This window comes from Anser anser, assembly GCF_964211835.1.
Source record: "Anser anser genome assembly, chromosome: 13".
Taxonomy (NCBI): domain Eukaryota; kingdom Metazoa; phylum Chordata; class Aves; order Anseriformes; family Anatidae; genus Anser; species Anser anser.
Window position 1 is genome coordinate 11,501,807 of NC_139734.1, and position 20,932 is coordinate 11,522,738.

At 40.8% G+C, this 20,932-nt stretch overlaps 1 protein-coding gene across 46 annotated transcripts in view; it reads left to right on the forward strand.

The window, feature by feature from the left end:
• The first annotated feature begins 1,450 nt into the window (after positions 1 to 1,450).
• LOC310880987 (uncharacterized protein) overlaps positions 1,451 to 20,932 on the forward strand; it is a 111,982-nt gene continuing 92,500 nt past the window's right edge. For 15 of the 46 annotated variants that reach the window (XM_083797566.1, XM_083797564.1, XM_083797565.1 and 12 more), the window contains exon 1: positions 1,451 to 6,908. In XM_083797566.1, the coding sequence (XP_083653692.1) occupies positions 6,532 to 6,908 (377 nt within the window). In that variant the 5' untranslated portion in view covers positions 1,451 to 6,531. The remainder of the gene's footprint in view (positions 6,909 to 20,932) is intronic. The other 31 variants (XM_083797585.1, XM_083797582.1, XM_083797583.1 and 28 more) reach the window with 6 other exon arrangements.

Below are 20,932 nucleotides of genomic sequence, written 5' to 3' on the forward strand. Positions count from 1 at the left end.
GTACTACTCACTTTGTTCTGTGCAGGGCACCAGGCAGGTACGTGGCACCGATAGTGCAGTGAGTCACAGCAAGGTGGAGTGAAAGCTGGGTTTTTGCTGCAGCTGATTGGGATTCTGAATCATACACCCAGTTTCTAGAGGGTCTCTCATTCCTGATTTTATCTGTAACTAACAAGCTTTTCCTGCTCTTTTCTCTTATTCAGAGGATGGCATTGACCATATGTATTTCAAGCAACTGCAGCAGTCTTACTAAATTTGCCCACACTTCTAAATATACATAAAGTATCAAAATAATGCCCTCATTCTGTCACATTTGCTTGAAATGTGTGTATTTGTGTATTAGGTGGTTTTACCCTTACTAGAAAAATTATAAAAAGCAGAATTAAATGCTCCTTAGTATTCAGACAGCTTCATCCTGTGTGTATTATTAGAAAATAAAACTGTGTTGAGATCAGATATAATTATCTCAGAGGCATGTTGATACTCTTTTGCTTATCTTTTTTTTTTTTTAATACAAATTATTTTGTTTTGGCTCAGCAGTACTTTTTTAAAAGTAGTACTTTTTAAGTAGCCTAATGGAAATCTTATAAGAGTAAAGACTTTGAAAGAAGACTAAAAAAATGGGAGATAACTGAATGGACTTGCTGAATAGCAAACTTCATGTGTCTATTTTGCCACAGTAAAGTCAGTCAGTGCCAAAAAGGCTTTGCATATTCCCCACGAGTACAGCTACGAGATATTAAGTTGATCCCATAACCATCCAAATGCAGATGACTGGCCCTGACATAAAATGAGGTGTTTTTGTTTCCATTTCAGAAGGAAATTGTTCAACCTTCGTTATGCACTCAGTCTCTACTAACAGAGAAGCAGCTATATGTCATTCGAGCAATTTCCTTTTCCATAAAATATATGGTTGCTTTTAGGTTGATCATCTTATGGGATAATTGATGGGTAGAAGCATTTAACAGCAGCAAGTTATAAAAGAGAGTTACATGTTTTGTATAGGTAAGCTTTTGTTCAACCCCTAACAAAAGAGAGAGCAAGAGTGAATACTCCACTTGAAGATAGCAGAAGGACAGAGGAAATGAGGGCTGTCATTCCAGTCTGTGTAATAAGTGCGTTAAACTCCTGTAGAAATCTCTAGAACCTATGTGTGGTGGGGATTATGTCTACCCTGTTATATTTGATGACAAAATTTCCGTTTATTATATTGCTGTTGAATTTGGCTCTTATTATGTATAATTTTTGATTTGGAAAAGTCGGAAATGTGCATCTATCTTCTGGGATTGTTGTGAATTCACTTTATATGGCTCTAAGATTTAAAAAGCTTCTTCAAAAACAGTTGCTAAATCAACTTTCTTTATTTTCCTGAACCTAACATCAAAATCTTTCAGCAGCAGAGATTTGCTGAGCAGCAGAGGAAAGTCTGCTGCTCTAAGGTGTCATATCTAGGATGCTCATTAACACTGCTAGTTTTTGCAGGTGTGGTGTGATTTCATTGTGAAGCTGTTCATAGCAAGAAGGAGAGAGAGGATAAAGTTATTCTCAGGCTGAGGAGTATGGCAGAACTGGTAGTCTTCTTCCATGGGACGGATGCAGGACTGGAAACCATTGGCTTGGCACATGCGGCATGGTTTAAAATTCTCTTTTCAGCCACAAACTCAGCGTTCCCCTTCCAAATCACTTTGTTGCTGGGAGGATTTTCAATTATATAAAAGCTTCCTATAATACATCACTGCTGTTCCAGTAAAGTCTTTAATCCTGCTCCTACTGAATTTACATGGACTTCAGTGATATAGTCTTACGTCAGAAGGGTGCAAATGGCTTATAATATCTTGGATGGATGCATTTCATCCTTTCTCAATAGAAAGGAGAAAAAAAGTAGATAAAGAGCTGATATTTTTAGAAGAGTTGTTCTTACAGCCTGAATTTTCTTTTATACTTAGCATGTCTTATAGTCAAATGTGAAGGGTATCAAATAACAATGAGCAACATTAACAATGCATACTTTACTCTTCAATAGCTCTTTCTACCTGGGAGTCTCAAGCTAAATACTAGCTGATGGAATCTAATGAATTGTGAAAAATACATGCACCCTTTCTGCAAATAAGGGAATAATTCTACTATTAATATGACTTATTTATATGACTTTTAAAGATCTGTTTTAAGTTACTTGATTTCTCAGTTTGATATTCTTGCTATAGAAGGAAATGAATAACTTGCATTTTATTTTTGCACATTTACCAAATTTCCTTTTTTTTTTTTTTTTTTTCTGTTTAATTTTTCCTTGGGGAATTATTTACCTTCCTTACAGTTCTTCTGGATAGTCTCAGAACTATGCAGTTATTCTGTGGATCATAGAATGGCTTGGGTTGGAAGGGACCTCAAAGATCATCTAGTTCCAACCCCCCTGCCATAGGCAAGGACACCACCCACTGGATCAGGTTGCTTAGGGCCTTATCTAATCTGGTCTTGAACACCTCCAGGGATGGGGCATCCACAACCTTCCTGGGCAACCTGTTCAGTGCCTCACCACCCTCTGAGTGAAGAAATTTCCTCTCAACCTCCAATCTAAATCTCCTCCCTTTTAGTTTAAAACTATTCCCCCTCATCCTGTCAATATCTGATCGAGCAAAGAGTTCTTCTCCATCTTTTTTATAAATCCCCTTCAACTACTGAAAGGCCACAATGAGGTCACCTCGTAGACTTCTCTTCTGTAGGCTGAACAGCCCCAGCTCTCTCGGCTTTTCTTCATAGGAGAGGTGCTCCAGCCCCTTGATCATCTTTGTGGCCCTCCTCTGGACCACTCTAACAGCTCCACATCCTTCTTGCGCTGGGGGCTCCAGACCTGGATGCAGTACTCCAGGTGGGGCCTCAACAGGCCACAGTAGAGGGGGACAATCACCTCCCTCGACCTGCTGGCCACTCCTCTTTTAATGCAGCCCATTATGCAGTTGGCTTTCTGGATTGCAAGCTCGCACTGCCAACTCATGTCGAGCTTTTCATCCATCAGAACCCCCAAGTCCTTCTCTGCAGGGCTGCTCTCAATGAGTTCTTCTCCCAGGGGAGGTTTAGGTTGGAAATTAGGAGACATTTCTTGTCAGAAAGAGTAGTCAGGCATTGGAACAGGTTTCCCAGAGAAGTGGTGGCATCACCGTCCCTGGGGGTGTTCAAGGAAAGGTTGGACCTGGCACTTAGGGACATGGTTTAGTGGGTGACATTGGTAGTAGTAGGATGGTTGGACCAGATGATCTTGGAGGTCTTTTCCAACCTTAATGATTCTGTGATTCTATGATTCATGTCTGGGATTGCCCCAGCCCAGGTGCAGCACCCTCTACTTAGGCTTGTTGAACATCATTAGGTTCACATAGGCCCACTTCTTAAGCTTGTCCAGGTCCCTTTGGATGGCATCCCTTGCTTCTGCTGTATCAACCGTATCAATCATCTTGGTGTCACCTGCAAATTTGCTGAGGGTGCACTCGATCCCACTGTCTGTGTCATTGATAACGATATTAAACAGTACCGATCTGAAGACAGACCCCTGAGGTACACCACTTGTCACTGGCCTCCACTTGGACATAGAGCCATTGACCACCACTCTCTGGGTGCAACCTTCAAGGCAGCTCCTTATCCTCTGAATGGCCCACCCATCAAATCCGTATCTCTCTATCTGGAGACCAGGATGTCATGTGGGACCATGTCAAAGGCCTTGCAGAAGTCCATGTAGATGACATTGGTCGGTCTTCTTTTTTCAACTGATGCAATCACTCCATCGTAGAAAGCCACAAGACTGGTCAGGCACGATTTACCCTTGATGAAGCCATGCCGTCTCAGATTACCTCTTTGTCTTGCATGTGCCTCGACATTGCTTCCAGGCAGATCTTTTCCATGATCTTGCCAAGCATAGAGGTGACGCTCACCGGTCTGTAGTTCCCCAGGTTCTCCTTTCTATCATTTTTTGAAATGGGAGTGACACTTCCGTTTTTCCAGTCCAGGGACTTAGCCTGACTGCCATGACTTTTCAAATATGATGGAGAGAGGCTTGGCAACTACATCAACCAATTCCTTCAGGACCCTGGGATGCATGTCATCAGGTCCCACAGACTTTATAGAATCATAGAATATCCCGAGTTGGAACGGACTCATGAGGATAGAGTCCAACTCCTGGCTCCACACAGGTCTACACAAAAATTTGGACAATATGAGTAAGAGCATAGTCCAAACGCTTCTTAAGCTCCGACAGGCTTGATGCTGTGACTACATCCCTGGGGAGCTTGTTCCAGCACGCGACGTTGTAGAAGTAAAAACTTGTACGTGTTTAGTTTCACCATGTGGTCTCGAACCTGATCTTCACTTACAGTGAGTAGGACTTCGCTCCCCCAGCCTCCATCTACGGCTTCAGGGAAATGAAAGACTTGGGAAGCCTGACTATCAGTGAAGACTGAGCTGTTGAGTACCTCAGCTTTAACCATGTCTGTTCACCAGTTCACCCTTCTCATCCATCGGAGGGGGGTACACTCTCCTTAGCCTTTCTTTTCTGAGCAATGTCTCCAGTTCTGCTCAGCTCCTTTGTCTCTATGGACAATGTTCCAGGCCATCTCAGCTACTAGGTCTTTAAATAGCTTGAAGTATGCTTTTTGGAAGTTTAGGGTCCTGATTTTCCTCTTTGCCAGGCCCGTACTCCTCAAGATCACAAACTCAACCAGGGCTTGGTCACTGCAGCCCAGACTGCCTCCAGTCCTAACCTCTTTAATAAGCTCTTCTGCGTTGGTGAGCACCAGGTCAAGTAACACTTCTCCTCTGGTTGGTTTGTCTAATACCTGGACCAGGAAGTTATCATCAGCACACTCTAAGAATCTTCCAGATTGTTTACAGCCTGCTGTGTAGTTTTCCCAGCAGACATCCGGGTGGTTGAAGTCCCCCATTGGGATGAGGGTGTGCGAGCACAACGCTTCTTGTAGTTGAAGCAAGAATGCCTTATCCACAGCCTCCCCTTGATCAGGCAGCCTGTAGTAGACCCCAACTACAAGATGTCCTTTATTGGTACGGTCTTTAACTCTTACCAACAAGCTCTCAACCTGTCTGTGGCTGTTTCTCAGACAACTCTTCACAATCAATCCCTTCTCTAATGTAGAGGGCAACAACCCGTCCCTTCCTTCCCTGTCTATTCTTTCTGAAGAGTTTGTGGCCCTCTATTCCAATATTCCAGTTATGTGATCCATCCCACCACATTTCCATGATAGCAATCAGGTCATATTTGTCTAATTGCACCATGGTTCCCAATTCTTCTTGCTTGTTTCCCATGCTGCATGCGTTGGTGTAGAGGCACTTCAGCTGGACAACTGGTCGTATCACCCAGAACTCTTCCTAATTGCATCAGGATAGTTCACAAGTATTTCCTTGCCGTTACTTAGGGTAATAGTGTTCTCAGGTATGCTTTCTTCACTTAGAGGTGCATCCCCTTTCCCCACCACATCTAGTTTAAAGCCTTCCTGATAAGTCCAGACAGCTTACTGCACAGAACATTCTTGCCCCACCTGGACAGCTGTGCCCCATCCGGCATCAGCATGCCCACTTCCTCAAAAACGCGTCCAAGGTCATAGAACCCAAAACCTTGGGCATGGCACCAGCCTCTCAGCCAATCATTCACTCGGCCCCTTTGTCTCCTTCTTCCTTGATCCCAGCCACCAAATGGGAGCACAGAGGAGAACACTATTTGTGCTCCTGATCCTTTCAATATCTTTGCAAGGGACATAAAATCCTTTTTAATATTTTGGAGTTTCCTTGTTACAACATTGTTTGATCCTACTTGGAAAAGTGGTAGTCTTTGGGACCCACCAGACTTGTTAGCTTCTTCGAAATCATGAATAAGGGCCCCAGGCAGGCAGCAAACCTCTCTGGAGAGATTGTCTGGATGGCAAATGGGAGCCTCGGGAGCTCCTCAGAGAGGAGACTCCAATGACTAACACCCTTCGTGCCTTCTTTTTGGCACTCGTTTTGATGCCGTTGGGAGACTGGGCCAATTTTGTGTGGTCGGCCATTCTGAGTTCCTTGTGGTTGCTCTTTCTGAGGTCTTTACTGGTTCTCCCAGAGTTTCCTCTCTCCTGCCTTAGAACCGCGTATCTATTGTCCAGGGACACTTTAGGGACAGAGGGGAGACTCCTCCTCTGTCTCCGATCAGAGATGAGGGTCCACTCTCCCTTGTCCTGTGAGCCTTTCAAATGTGCTTGTTTTGGGCTGCAAGCTTGTTTCACTACCCCTTGCCTGGACTTAAGGCAGGGCTGCTGCTCAGCCTGTGCCAATGTATAATAATACTATTTATCAGTCTCCTGCTCAGATTCCCTAATGCTATGCTGCCTGGTGAGCTTCTCTCGCAACTGAGCCACCTGTTTGAAGAGCTCATCCAGCTGGGCACACTTGAACCCACGCCACCCTCCTCTGCCTTCAGGCCCCAGGGGGGCTTCCAGAGACTGAAGCTCCCCAGAACTGAGGGTCTGGGCCCCTCTTTCGATCCTCGGGAGGTCTGTTCGTATGGAGGCATCTGCCCGGGGAGGCTGCGCCCACCCCCGTCTAGGTTTCAGCCGCAGACCGGCAGGTTCGGCGGGCGGACACCATTTCTTCAGGAGGCCGTCCCCGAACGCAAACATAAACATGACCAGCCCTGCTCGCCCTGCCTGCGCCTTTGTACTACAGATGGGGGCGCTCCTGGCTCCCTCCAAGCCTCGTCAGCCGCCCCCGCGAGGTTCTGCCGGGTCCTCGCGGCCCCCTCGAGTGGCCTCGAGGCAGGAGAACTCCTGCCCCCTCAGAACGCGTCTGCCCCCGAGCCGATCGCCTCAGCGAGTGACTGCAAAATGGCGGCTACGCCCCAGTAAAATGGCCGCCGGGGAAGAACTGCCCAATTTGATCAGGTGATACGTGAATGTGTTCTTTATGTGGTGCCAACATTAATGCATTAAGAGAGGTAGTTATTGGTGGTTTAGTTTTATTTATAAAAAAACAGGAGGGAAGTATGGGCAGGCAAGGGTTGATCTAAAGCAAGAGTGCAGCCTGCATTGTCTGTCTCCTTAGCATAAAACAGAGGAGTAAAATAAGCATTTTTATTATTACAGAGAGCAAGTAATAAAAAAATGATTATTTACTTGCTATAGAAAGTAATATCCATGGTCTTCCAAACAAAGATTAATGGTGTGGAATCAGTGAGTGAGCTGTTAAAAAGACCAGTAAGGAAAATCTTCGTTTTATGCCTTGCATTACACATCTAGTCAGAGGCGGGTGGAGGCAAGGCTATTTTGAGGGTGGTCTAGACGTCCTCAGCTAATTGATCATTTATCTTTCCTTGACTCATACAAAAGGGGTGATTAGAAGTCATACAGTGCAAACTGCTATGGCTGCAGGAACACCTTTTTCCTCATATGAGCGTCTTGGAAAGGCTGCAGCTGCTCAGAGACTTGCGTTTCACCTCATGAGCTGGGACAGCAGCCTCAGGGAAACAGGAGGTTGCGTGTGCTTTTCTGATCAGTGTTCCTTAATACCTGAGGCACTTATCTGGGCATATGTGATTTGTGACAACATACAAGCATTATTTTCAATAATTCTTGTTTGCATTTCTGGAGTAAAGTGGGTGTTTAGGAATGTCTTACAAAACTGCTCAGAGCTTGAGAAACAAGGGAGCATTAGTTGATTAAAAATCCTTTGTATTTATTTTGACTGGCTGCCCAAGAGTTCATGGTTCATCTCAACTTTTAGACACCAGCAAGCCTTTAAAAATGCTGCTTTTTCTTCCCAAGCGTTTTCATTTACAAAAGGACATGTAAAAAGATGGAGTGATTTGTCTCAGTAATAGCAAAGTGAGGTCACTGTCTATAAGTAGAGACTGGTATGATAGGCCGCTGATCATTAGACAATGGTTGGCTAAGCAGAATCGCTTTATCATTTGCTAGATACAGCAACTGTGTGTGGCTGGCACTGTCTCAGAGTTATCACTGTGAAGACTGGCAGCATTCGGTGGAATCTTGCTCGCTATTCAGTACAAAACCACTTCCAGTACCTCCACGGTAGTAACTCCAGAGGACTTTCTCCCTCTCCTGTATATGAGATGTGCAAGTCTGTGTGAGATATGTAAGACTGTCCGTCTTAAGAATGCTAGATCTTTACCTTTGTGTAAATACATCCAAACATTACTTACAATAAATAGAGAGGATATAATTTTCCTGTTAATTTGATGTGTTGCCACTGAAGAATGTCTGCTACAAAACCTCATTTGTGGATAGGGTATTTGTGTTTTAAAGGGACTACAAATCTTGAGTCACATGCCTGAAAAAAAGTATTGTCTGTAGCTAGGTTAGGAGTGAGATGAGTACCTACATGTTAGGGATCTATGTGGCATTTTGGGATTAACCAGGTGTTCCTGGAAAAACGGATATCACGGGAGAAGTCTGGGCACAGAGAACGTGGTACAGCATTATCTGAGCCAGGTGTCTTCAAGGGAAGTGGGTGGAGGAGATTTAGGACACAGGGAGCCCTGAGAATTTGTGGCTGAGGCATGAAGGAAAAAGGTGTAGGGAACTGCATGCCATTAACTGGATGCCCTACTCATAAGAATTATTTTATATAAAAGAAGATTTGTTTCTTCTGTCCCTTGACTTCTCCTTACAAGAGCAACACCTTACCCTTAAAGCACAGGCAATTCACGTTTCTACAAAAGATTTGAAGGTCCATATAGTTACGACTTGAAAATAGAAAGTAAAAACTGCTTTGGAGGTTTCATCTATTTCCTGTTCAGTAGGACTTTCATTTCTTAATTTAACTCAGGGAGAAGTCTTAACTAACTCGCAAAGACATAAATGGCATGCAGACAATGACAATTTGCTGATGTGGGTGAGATGAATCAACTTGTGGTGGGGCTGATTTCTCCTGTTAACTATAAAAAGAACATAGATGATTTAACTAGACAAGACACCTCATGCTTAGGTAGCTACAAGTTAAATGACACAAATTCCACGTGAATGACAAAACCAAACAGAAAAAAAAAAAATATTATACAGAACTGTCTGTGGAAGCAATAATGCCTACAGTTCATCTGCTAAAGGACACTTTCGTAATATCACTGGTGCCTTATTCTCTTGCTGCACTGGACTAGAGAATACAGTACTGCTCTGCTTGGTATAGATATTGTCTTTGTTTACTGGACATTTAAAGGCTAGATCAGTGCACAATTTTTAAAAACAAGCTAACTACTGATTCTGAGGGAGCAGCTTTACTTAAAAATTGATGGTCCTATGTGACCCACTTTATTCCAAGGGCAGTGATAATGCAGTGTTCTTTCTGTCACCTGTGCTATCAGAAAGCAATTGGAGCCAGAGACAGTTAATAAAGAAGACAGGACTCATCTGTTCTTCAATTTTGAGGTCCTCAGGGAGTCCCATCATCGTAAGTCTCCTATTCAGAGTGGTCCTGTACATAAATTTGGGACACATAAAAATTAATCTCAGGCTAGAAACAAAAGGCTAGTTCTGAGGCATTCCCTGTCATTTCTACCTTTTTTGTTGCTCCGTTTTAAAATAGGTTGATTTGTGAACATTATGTTATTTATAGAAGAGGAAACAAAGCCCACTGGAATACAGTACCATGCATTTGCCTGTTTGCCTATTATAAGAGGAGGAAGAATAGATTATTTAAAGTGGTCCCCAATGTTTGCCATCCTATGGGAAACAATACTAAGTGAATAACATGGCACTGACAAGGGATTTTCCTCCCCAGGGGCTGGAACTGCAATCAGAATAATGTGTGTTCACCCACTAGAGCTTCACCCTGTGATTCCTACCAGTATCTTCAAATGCAGCAGCAAAGGGGGAGTCTCATTTGTTTGGCCAGTCAGGCCCCTTAGAAGGAAGGCAGTGCCAGATTTTGCCTCCCATGTTTATATGTACTCTGTGAACAGCGTGACTGATTTCAGTGGATAAATTTGGGAGAACTCCAACTCAGCATGAGTAATGATGAAAAAAATAGTCTTTGGAAACTGTAGGAAGCTTCTGATCTGTGTTTTTTTTTCTTTTTTCTTTTCTTTTTTCCTATCTGGTGGCATCTGTACCTGTTGTCAGGCAGAGCAGCAACACATACTATTCAAGGCACTGTAGTCTGTGATGCCTGTTCTTATTTTAGCAGCTTTACCACTGGATTCCTGTTTGGCCTCCAACACCAAATACTTCCTCTTATATAACCATTTTAACATTTATCTTCCTCCGTGCCCTTGTTACCTGAAGACATCTTACCTATATTTTAAGTTTTCTTTAATAATAATGACAGATTAGTTCAACGAGTTTAGGAGATTAGGGGCATCCCCTTAGTGTTCCCTCTGGAGGAGATAGCTGGAGAGTTGTGGGTGCTGTCAGCTGAAACACAGAGCACTCCAGAACGAATTCCTTAGCCCTAGGATTTCTACCAGCCTATTTCATTTATTATCAAATTAGCCAAGTTTAAGAGAATGTAGACAGCTTTGGAAGACATTGCCCAGAGCAACCGCCGGAAATTGTATGCCCTGCAGGCAGTTCCTGGGGAAGCAAAAAGGCCAGATCCATGCTGTCTGCTTTGGTTACACCAAAGCACACCACAACCTGACTTGAGGGTGTGGGATGGCATGTTGTGCTGGGGGGGAGCCTTCCTCTACATGTGAGCAAGGGGTCCCTCCTAGGAGGACAATGCTTACATTCCTGGTGGCCATAACCTTCGCTTTATGGCCGTACTTCTGTGTGTTGCTGTTCCACTTCTGTCCCTTACTTCCCTTTGAAGAAGTAGCCTGGCCCTTACCCAGCCTGACTTTTCAGCTTAGAGGCAGCAAAATTAAATTTATCAATTCAACTAATTCAATTAATAAACAAAATTAAACAGATCAGAGAAACAGCTTTGCAATCAACATTGCAATCTGTATTGCTACACAGAGTTACTTCAGCTAAGGGTATAGCCCTTGTTCTTTCCACATTCATATTTTATTAATTTGGAAGAAACTTATGGGTATTATTAAACTGGAATCTCATATAATGGCAAGTATTCTGGGATATGTTAGTCAGAAGTCTCAAGATGCTGGCAAGTCTTGCAAAGTTTTGTTAATTTTGCTCAAAGCTTTCACAGCGGCTTTTTCACAAAGCTAAACTTAGAGGATTAACACCGCTTTCCTTGTGGTGCTCTGTTTACCAAGGGAATGGTGGTCACAGGGAGAAAAGTGGACAACTTCAGACTTTTCATGTCAGTGCTGCTTACAGAACAAATATCCATTGGCAGGGTAAGAGCCTGAAGAAGAAGAAAAGAAGCTTTCTACCTATTGTGCAATAAATCAAAAGGTTCCAGTGAATTTCTTTGAGTGTTAGCAAAACTGTTTAATCTAGGATTTCAAAGGGTGATCAAAACTATTTTCAATTATTCCTGACTTGCACTTGTATCATTCCAGAGCGAGACGAGTCTTTTCCCTAGTACATTCCTTTATTTAAAGGCGATGAAGAGAAAGAAGTGAATTTCGAAGATCAGAATCCCAGTGTGTGGGAAATATGACTTCAGTTCTTCAGTTCTTCCTCTGGAAAGTCTGAATAAGACCAAGTAATTACAAGTTGTTCACTAATAAAAAGGAGAGGATAAATGAAACAATAACAGAACATTTTCAGAAATTGGATTTTTGTTATCTGTATTAATACAGAAAGCTTATCTACTGTGAAAAGAGCAAGCCTGATTCTAATATGGCATAAATATTTACATGATAATAAGGTTATATATGTTAGATGAAGACAATGTGTTGTTCGCAAAGAAGGAACAGCTGTAGCCATCCTTGGGAAAAACATGACTTTCTGAGTGTGACTTTGTGCATGTCCCAAGACTTTTCAGCTAGTTTTATTTCATTACTTTTTTTTCCTTTTCCTTTTTTTTTTTTGTTTTGTTTTGTTTTTTGAATGTACATTTGCAGTTATGAGTGCAGTTGCCATTGATTACAGTTTGGACTCATGTCCAAACTTTGAAGGGGACAGAATGGGTATGGTAGAGTAGTTTGCAAGTACCAAATAAAGAACACAAAGATCATAGGATCATAGAAACATTAAGGTTGGAAAAGACCTTCAAGATTTAGTGGGTGACCTATCAATGTCACCCACTAAACCATATCCCTAACCAGGTTCAACCTTTTCCTTCAACAGCCCCAGGGATGGTGACGCCACCACCTCCCTGGGCAACCTATTCCAATGCCTGACTACTCTTTCTGAGAAGAAATTTCTCCTAATTTCCAACGTAAACCTCCCCTGGCAAAACTTGAGGCCATTCTGTGTAGTCCTGTCATTGGTTATCTATGAGAAGAGGATGACCCCAGCTCCCCACACCTTCCTTTCAGGTAGTTGTAGAGAGCAATAAGGTCTCCCCTGAGCATCCTCTTCTCCAGACTGAACAGCCCCAGTTCCCTCAGCCGCTCCTCATAGGACTTGTGTTCCAGGCCCTTCACCAGCTTCATAGCCCTTCTATGGACACGCTCCAGGGCCTCAATGTCCTTCTTGTAGTGAGGGGCCCAAAGCTGAACACAGTACTTGAGGTGCGGCCTCACCAGAGCCTAGTACAGGGGGACAATCACCTCCCTGGTCCTGCTGGCTACACTATTCCTGATCCAAGCCAGGATGCCGTTGGCCTTCTTGGCCACCTGGGCACACTGCTGGCTCATGTTCAGGCGAGCATCAGTCAGCACCCCCAGATCCTTTTTCTCTGCACAGCTTTTGAGCCCCTCTTCCCCAAGCCTGTAGCGCTGCATGGGGTTGTTGTGGCCAAAGTGCAGGACCCGGCACTTAGCCACATTGAACCTCATCCCATTGGCCTCTGCCCATCGGCCCATCCTGCCCAGATCTATCTCAGTATTTTGTACTACTAATTGTTTTCATAAATCACCAAATGCCTAAATATAGCAACTAGTTTTAGAGCACAAATTATTTGTTTGCATCCCCAAAAGAACTATGTGTGAACTTTGATTTTTTTTTTTAGATCTAACTAAAAATTCCAAAACAGCAGCACGTTGTATTCATTTTAAAATAGTGAAATTAAAGTGAACAACTTAGTGCATTACTTATAGTGCTGATTCATTATCAGTATAACTGTTGATTGCTTAGGTTAAGAGGTCTACAAAATAAAGTGGCTTTATCCTCAGCTTTTATAAACCATTACAGGGATGTTTATGGAGCTAAACACTGTTTGCAGTAGGTGAGGAGCTATATACCCTAATTTAAATAATAACATTATTTTTAGGGTAGCAAAGTTAACACTTAAAATCTCTAAGATGAATACATTAAAAGGATGATGGAATGTTTGTAGATTTTTCCCAAAACTTACAGAGAAAATGTCTTTTGAAGGACCGTTTGAAGTACTGCTTCTGATGTACTTCTGCTGGTCCATGACAGATGGTTTACGGAACACCAGAACTGGTAGAAATATTTTGTGCTGTTCACTGTATTTTAAGTTTTATACAAATGGTCTCTAAACATCTACTGATTATCTGTAAGTCTGCATTGGATCAGAGAACTTACCATGGCCAGCCAAAAAAACACCACGTTGTAATTTAAAGTGTAGAAACTTAAGAGCAATTGCTCGCATGTCCCATTTCAACAATTAGCAATAAAAGTGAGAGCCTCAGTTTTACCAGCCTAAAATTTGGATGGTCACACAATCTAAACCTAAACCTGAGTAACATTTCTAGCCAGTGAATGAAATTTAATAAATTAATCAAAAGCCAATTTAAAGATGAGGCTGAAATTGTTACTCCATTGCATTGAATGGATATAATGCCACAGATTCTAGTAGTACCTAGTCATAGATTTACAAATCAGCTCTCTGTTGTGTGGAAGCATCCTCAGATTGCTATGCATGACTTGTCCACATATATTATGGATGACCGTCTGTGGAAGATGGTACTCTTTCCTGCTGGAAAGCCTAATACAAGTAGTTGGCTTTTCTAGTCTGTAGCTGGGCTCTAATATTGAAAACATTCCATCATCCTACATTCAAAGGGCAATTATTACAATAACTACGGGATACAAAAAATGAGAGGTTACAGACTACAGGGAAGAGAGATAAAAAGAAAGTTGAATGAATTTCTTTCTTTCCCCATAGTGCCAAGTTCTTATTTCAGCAGCTGTCTGCCATTCAGAGCCTCTTTTGGCTCACTTGCTAGCGTAAAATGTCTGCAGTAGCCAAACCGATTTCATGTAGAAAAAAAAGTGAATCAAAAATAAATGGTATGTTAAGAACTATTGCTGAAATGATGCTGTTGAGCAGAAACACAGATAATGTGATTCAGCTCACGTGATCTGTGGGAAAATTTAGGAGATGGGGTGCTGTGCATTTTCAAAAGCTTAAAAACAAACTGTAGCTTTTTTTTCATTTCATTCCATGTATGTCATCTCTTTTTCCTGTAAAAAGTAATGTTCACGGTCTCTTTTTAACTGCAAAAACAGAAAACCAAACTAAATCTGAAATGCATACATCACATTCTTAGATAAGAATAACATATGCTGAAGAAAAGCAGTAGGCTATTACTGTATTTGGATGAAGCTACAAAGCCATAAGCACTGGCTTTGAAAAACTATTACACTGAGCATTCATCAGTAAATCTCACTAGATTAAGGCAAGAAGTATCATCCTACTCATTTAATGATGCAGAAATTAAAGCATGGGGACACAGGTATGCCTTGTTCAAGGTCACTGGCAGAACTAAAAGGAGAGCATTAATTTCTAAATTCTCAGCCAATGAGTAGGCCCACTGCTTCCCTATCTAGAGAAAACAAATAATACAATAGGATGAAAAAAGTCCACGGTAGCTCAATTTTAGGCATTCACTATGAATTGTCTGTTAGACTCTGCAACTAGGAAATTATTCCCACACATTATGTGGAGAACAACAAGAAGTTATGGAAAACATAAGTCACCAGCTAAGAAATTTGTAAGCAGTGCATTATGGAAAAGGAGACCACATAAATAAATAAGAATTAGCCACTAAGTTCTGGTAAGTGGCTTATGAGTTAGACGGGATGGTAAATATGGTCTGAGAAAACACAAACTGAAAACTACACTGCTAGTTAAAGTGTGAATTAGAGCATTACACATTTCTCCCCCTATTATTGTCTATTCACATGAGCCATGCTTAGGTCTGAGTTGCAGTAAATCTGGTATAACTTTAAGGCTGGGATTTCTCAGCTGTCCAAGAGAATTGTCTGTTCCGTTCCCTTAGCCATTAGCAAATGTGTTTACTGTTTCCCTTCAGAAGTTCCACAACAAATAGGCATTTGCATTAACCTGTTTGAATCATCAGTGGTTAAGTTTGCAGCTTTATGGTAGTTCCCTTTTAAAATCTTTACTCCCCTCTGCATGCCCTTCTTGCATAAAAAGAACCTACACAATCACACAACAGTGTGGTTAGATTTCCTTTTGATTTACTAATAAACATAATAAGACCCTCTGAAACCTTTGGAAAAAAGCACAGAAAATCTGAAAGGCTTTTCCTGACCTCTCACCCCCTCTTTTTTTTCTATTGTGAGCAAGCATATTAGCTGGATATTTTAAGGTTTTCCATAGATATTTATTAGTGTGTATGAGTTTCAAGCTGGAATACATCTGAAGAATTTAGCATAGCACAGCAGATGGGATGAAAGCAGTAAAGCTTAGGTAAAGCTTTGCTCACTTGAGTGGATCACTGAGTTTCTGAAACTCTTCTGAGTGGCTCAAGTCCCAGCTGCCTTGGTACTGAGGAACATGCCTTCTTGTGAAACAAAATAAAGAAAAACAGAAAAAAATATTTCACTTGTCCTGCATAATAAGAATACAGTGAGGAACACTCAAGTTTTAAAATTTAGCAGAGATACAATAAACTTGAGCTTCCAAACAAAACCTCATGCTCCCAGGAGCCAGTGAGGTGATGGCAGTTAAGATGTTGGCCACACTGTGAGCCAAAAGGTCACATCTTGGAGTACTCGAACTACTAAAAATCTGATACTAGGCATAAACTGGGAGTATGATGACTTCAGATTTATGTGAATGACAGTTCAGTCTGGAAAAATCACAGATGGCATGTAACGTGATGGTGAGAGAAGAAAAGTGTTTTTCTCTCTCTTCTCCCACTCCTACTTAAGTGACTGCCTGTAGTAGGTGAGATTCTTGTCACTGGTGCCAATCCCAGGGGACTCCACTTGAGGCCACTCAGGTGTAAAGTGAACAAAGGTACTCTGCATTTACACCTGAATCACTCAGATTGCACTGTAGCCTGAAACCTTTAAAAGCCTGTGACAATCTCACTTCAGTATTATATTGTTTGTTCTTTTGTGATTAGAACAGAATTTATGTAGTTACTGCTTTTTCACAGTTCTCAATTTTTCATTTGGATTTTAACTGTCCAGGTAAGACACTCACATGGAGCAAGTCAGTAACAAATACTTGGAGAGATGAAAAAAGTTTATAATGTGGGAAAAATCTGCTTCAACTCCAACTCCTCTGCCTCTCAAGAAAAAAAAAAAAAATGAGTTAAGTCAAAATGAGTCTTAAAATACACTCTATCATATTATCAGTGATTTCAAGGGGATTTTTTTCTAAGCTTTTGTATAGAAATAGCTCTTATCTCAAGAGGAGATAACTGCAACAGGTTTCTATATACATTAGCTGTGCCTTTTCCAATGCAGACAGCATTCTTAAAATGGCTGTATTGCCTCCTACACAGAAGATAATTGGTGCCTAACACTTCTGGCTCTCGGGAGCAATTCATGTGGAGGGTGAGAAAAGAAGATACAAGAAATCTGTGTTGCTAAGACCCAAATCTATACTTGTTCTGTCACCATAAAGAACCCTGACGTCGTATTGCAGACACGTGTTGTTGGTGCAATTGCTGTTACACTGCAAATACTAACGCAAATTCTCTGAGTTTCTAAATGGTAGTGCTAGCTTCCATTTTAAAATCAGCAACAAGTTGTGTGTTGCTCTTGTTCTAACTAGCCACATATATTGGCTTGAACAGCTGAAATGTCAGTTTTTGCAAAGGTCCTTAGAAATAATAATAATTAAAAAAAGACATTATTAACACAGATAGTTAATTCATTGTATTTTTAAAAATACAGATAAAAAAAGATTTGGCAATATTGCAACTAGCTTTACTCTTCCAAACTTCCCACTGATCACTTTTTCAAGCACAGTGTGTAACCAGTGGTAACTTAGATGCATGCATAAATAGGGTAACAAGTAGAGATGAGAACCAGATTCTAAATGAACACTTTAGTACCTGAACATCTTTAAAGATAAGGGAGGTGCATCTGGCACCTAATTTCGTCCTTCTAAATCTTTAATATTATGCAACAAAAGCTGATGTTGTACTCAAATGGGGGCCCTCCATGTTTATGATCTCAGGAAGAAAACTGAATTTTGATGTCTTGTTTTTCAGACTTCACTCTCACTTGAGTCTGTTTGGTCTTTAGAATGATTGCATCTCCAATTGCGGCTCCAACATTTCTTTCATTCAAAACAATCTATTCATCTGTATTCATAAACATGTCAATCTATGGTTTCAAAAAAATCCAACCAACCCTCCAACAAGAAGAAACAACAAAAACTTCTCATTAATCCTCCTCCCTCATTAGCTAGGATTAAAAACCTTAGTCAAAATGATTGGCCTTGTGCCCAGAAAAGCTATGAGATCAATAATCCAAACAGACTTAATGATCCTCTTACAAAAGAATAACTTCTGGACTTCTCCTGCAGAATACTTTGAAAAAATGAAGGGAAAAATACAAGAAATGTCACATCATCTGCATAAGTTAATCTATCTGTTGGTTTGGGAGTTCTACAGTTTGGGGAGGGAACTCTGGGAAACAGTTTATTTTCTCCATTAAATGACATTTACTGTCTGCAACAACAGTAATATGAAAAATCACAAACTGTATCAGTGATTAGCCTGTAAGAAGTTTCATTAACATTTCCAGTATCTCATTTCACTCATGAGCAGTTTAAAATTATGGCATTTGTATCCCTATATAAGAAGATTTTTATTTAGGCAATTTAACTTGCTGGTACCCTCATCTTGACACTACTAATTACAGCTTCTAACTTTTCTTAAGTTTGATTTTCATTTTACACATTCAACTGTTGATGGGAAGAAAACCAAACAAACCCTACTGTACAGTTCTCTACCAGTACAAGAATGTGTTGTAAAAAGTCAGAGCCTTTGACTGAAGCAGTCCATAAACTACACTGGGAACGTTTTTCTCATAGACAGAATAGAAATGTCTTAGGGTAAAGACTGGCAGGTAACCAGCAGAGCACAAATATCGTACATGGAAATGCTAGAAATGATCAGGCTGGGCTTACTGAAGCTATGAAGGAATTAGCGATCTAACCAGTGCTCATCAGGTATACTCGCTACAGTTACAGGAAAAAAAGCAGGCATATCTGGAACTTAGTTCATGCCATATATTTTGGAATGGAAGAAGTCACCTTTGTGTGGCCTGTTTTTTGCTAGTGACTCTAGAGACCCACAATGAGTTTTAGTCTTTAATTTTAATAGCTAAAGGAAGAGGTAAGTGCTGAGCTCTCAGCAGAGCAGGGATATTCAGTTCCTTCAACGCTGAAATAGGTCCTCTACAGCTAGCTTAGGAAGAAAAGGAAAGAGCCCAGGGGGACAGATTTGAGGGGAGAGGCGGGAGCACTACATGGTGGGAGCTTGGGAAGTACAGAAATTGGAGGTGAGGTAAGAACTAAGCAAATGCTGGAACCTGAGAGGATGAAATCTGATTGAAGAGCGAGACTGATAAAAGGAGAACTACCAAGGGGCATTTGGAGTGGCTCTGCAGCAGACTTGAGAAAAGGTAGAAAATGCAGACCCTTTTGCAAAAAGCAGCATTTGTTTTGTCAGAATTTATGGGTCATCCTCTGGCTGTGCTCTACTGCTAGCAAAACCACGGGTTTGTCTGAGGAGACAGATGTCTGCCTAGGAAACACAGGGCAATTTGGGCACAGGTAGTGTAAGGTTAGCATCTCTCCCCATTTTGCTGTTGAAGTTACTTATTGAAATCCAATTTCTAAGATCATACTTTGCCAAACTTCATGGCTACGCAGAAAAACAACCTTCCCCAAAACAAATTCATGCATTGGAAGTGTACTGTCCCTTATCTGCACTGGAGATAACTGTATATTTTTAATACTGTTTCTGTCTGTACTGTTATTGTTTCTGTAAAGGTCATTGTATCTACTCTCACAAATGAAAAATTAGGAAGAAAAAAATATCTGTATCCCATTTTCCTGGGCAAAAAAAATATTTCACTAACCTGATTACATAATGTTGACAGCTTAAATCTTGAATCTCTGAAGGAATTTTTTTTTCAGACTCATTATCAAGCCATTAGTCAGACAAACAGCATTCCCCTAACAAGCAGTGGCTTCCAGGGCTGCACAGCTAAAGAAACGTAGAGACCTTCTACACCGAAGCTGCCAACACGCTTTCCCTGTTAAACAAATCTCTTTAAGTGTAACTGAAAAAAAAAATATCTCTCTCTCTCACCTATACACACTATGAAAAGAATTGTTTAATAGATGTCAGCTGGAGGGTATAAAAACGAACATAAAAGATCCACAGCTATAATGATTTTTAAGTTGGTACTGGTGATGCAAACTAAAATCCAGTCACTAAATAAATTCCACTATGAAAGCTAAGGCAATGTAAAGCAACAGCAACCTCTAAAATATTGCTATGCTACCAAAGAAAGCATGAAAGACAGCCTGAGACTCAAACAGTAAAAGTAAATAAGAGAAAGTCACTAAAAGAATCCAGTACCTCTGTCTGTTGTTTGTGAACACTTTACAATTGAAAAATAATTTTTGTAGGAAAAAATAGCGTTTTTCTGAGAAAAAAAGATGTAATTTGTTCTGGTTTTCTAGACAATAATAGATAATATCCTAGCTGCTAGAGTGCTGGATATAACACAGTACTTGTTTTGCAGACAATACTAAAATCAAGCCTGGAAAGAGTTAATAACTTTAAAATAAGACTTATACATTTTGTGGGGTTTCAGCAATAAACGCTTTTAAGCACCCAGGAAAAGAAGCAATAATAGGACAGTCACTACTGGAAGATTTCAGACAAATACCTCACTCAAAGATGGATGCTATTCCGGTCAAATGTTCCAAGTTCAACTAAAGTGATACCATTTCGTCTCCTTCTTGAAGTGAGACCATTTTGAAGACTGATTATTCAGTAGTTCATTGTGGCACTCCAGTTTTAAACCTGATCTAATGAACAGACATAGATGCTATGGACTCAAAAAATAAAGAATCGACATGTTAGCATAGTAGTGTACTCAGATGTCACATCAATCATTAGAAGACAGTTTACTGAATGACTCAGATATCTGGCAATACACATGCAAAGTCTCTTTAGCTTTAAAATATAAAGTGACTTCCTATTGCCAAAGTCCTGATTAGAACAACATTGATTGTAGTCATTTATAGCTCAAATGCTATTGCTGAAAATTTCTCAGAGTTGTAGATACTGTATTACTAACTATAGTAAAGCTCTAAAAATCAGTCAGCAGAGGCCACTTCAATCTCTGCATGATAATAAAGGATTATTATGTGCAGTAACCTATTTATGAAAAGGAAACAGTGTGCTTCTTTCAGGCTCCATCAATTGCTTTAATAAGGAATTGAAAAGCCTGGCCTACTTTATATGCAGATCACCATCCCAGTTGCATAAGGATTTACAATAGACAAAACAAAACTGGTTTTGTTGTAAATAAGGGCTGTTTGTTAAAATCACACAATAATGTTTGCATCTAAAAATTATTTAGAAGCTAATAAGGCTCAATAAAGTTTGACTTGTTAATAAAAATGGTTTCGATATTCTCCAGGAAGAAAATGCAAATTGAAGTTGATAAGGTAAATCTTGAAG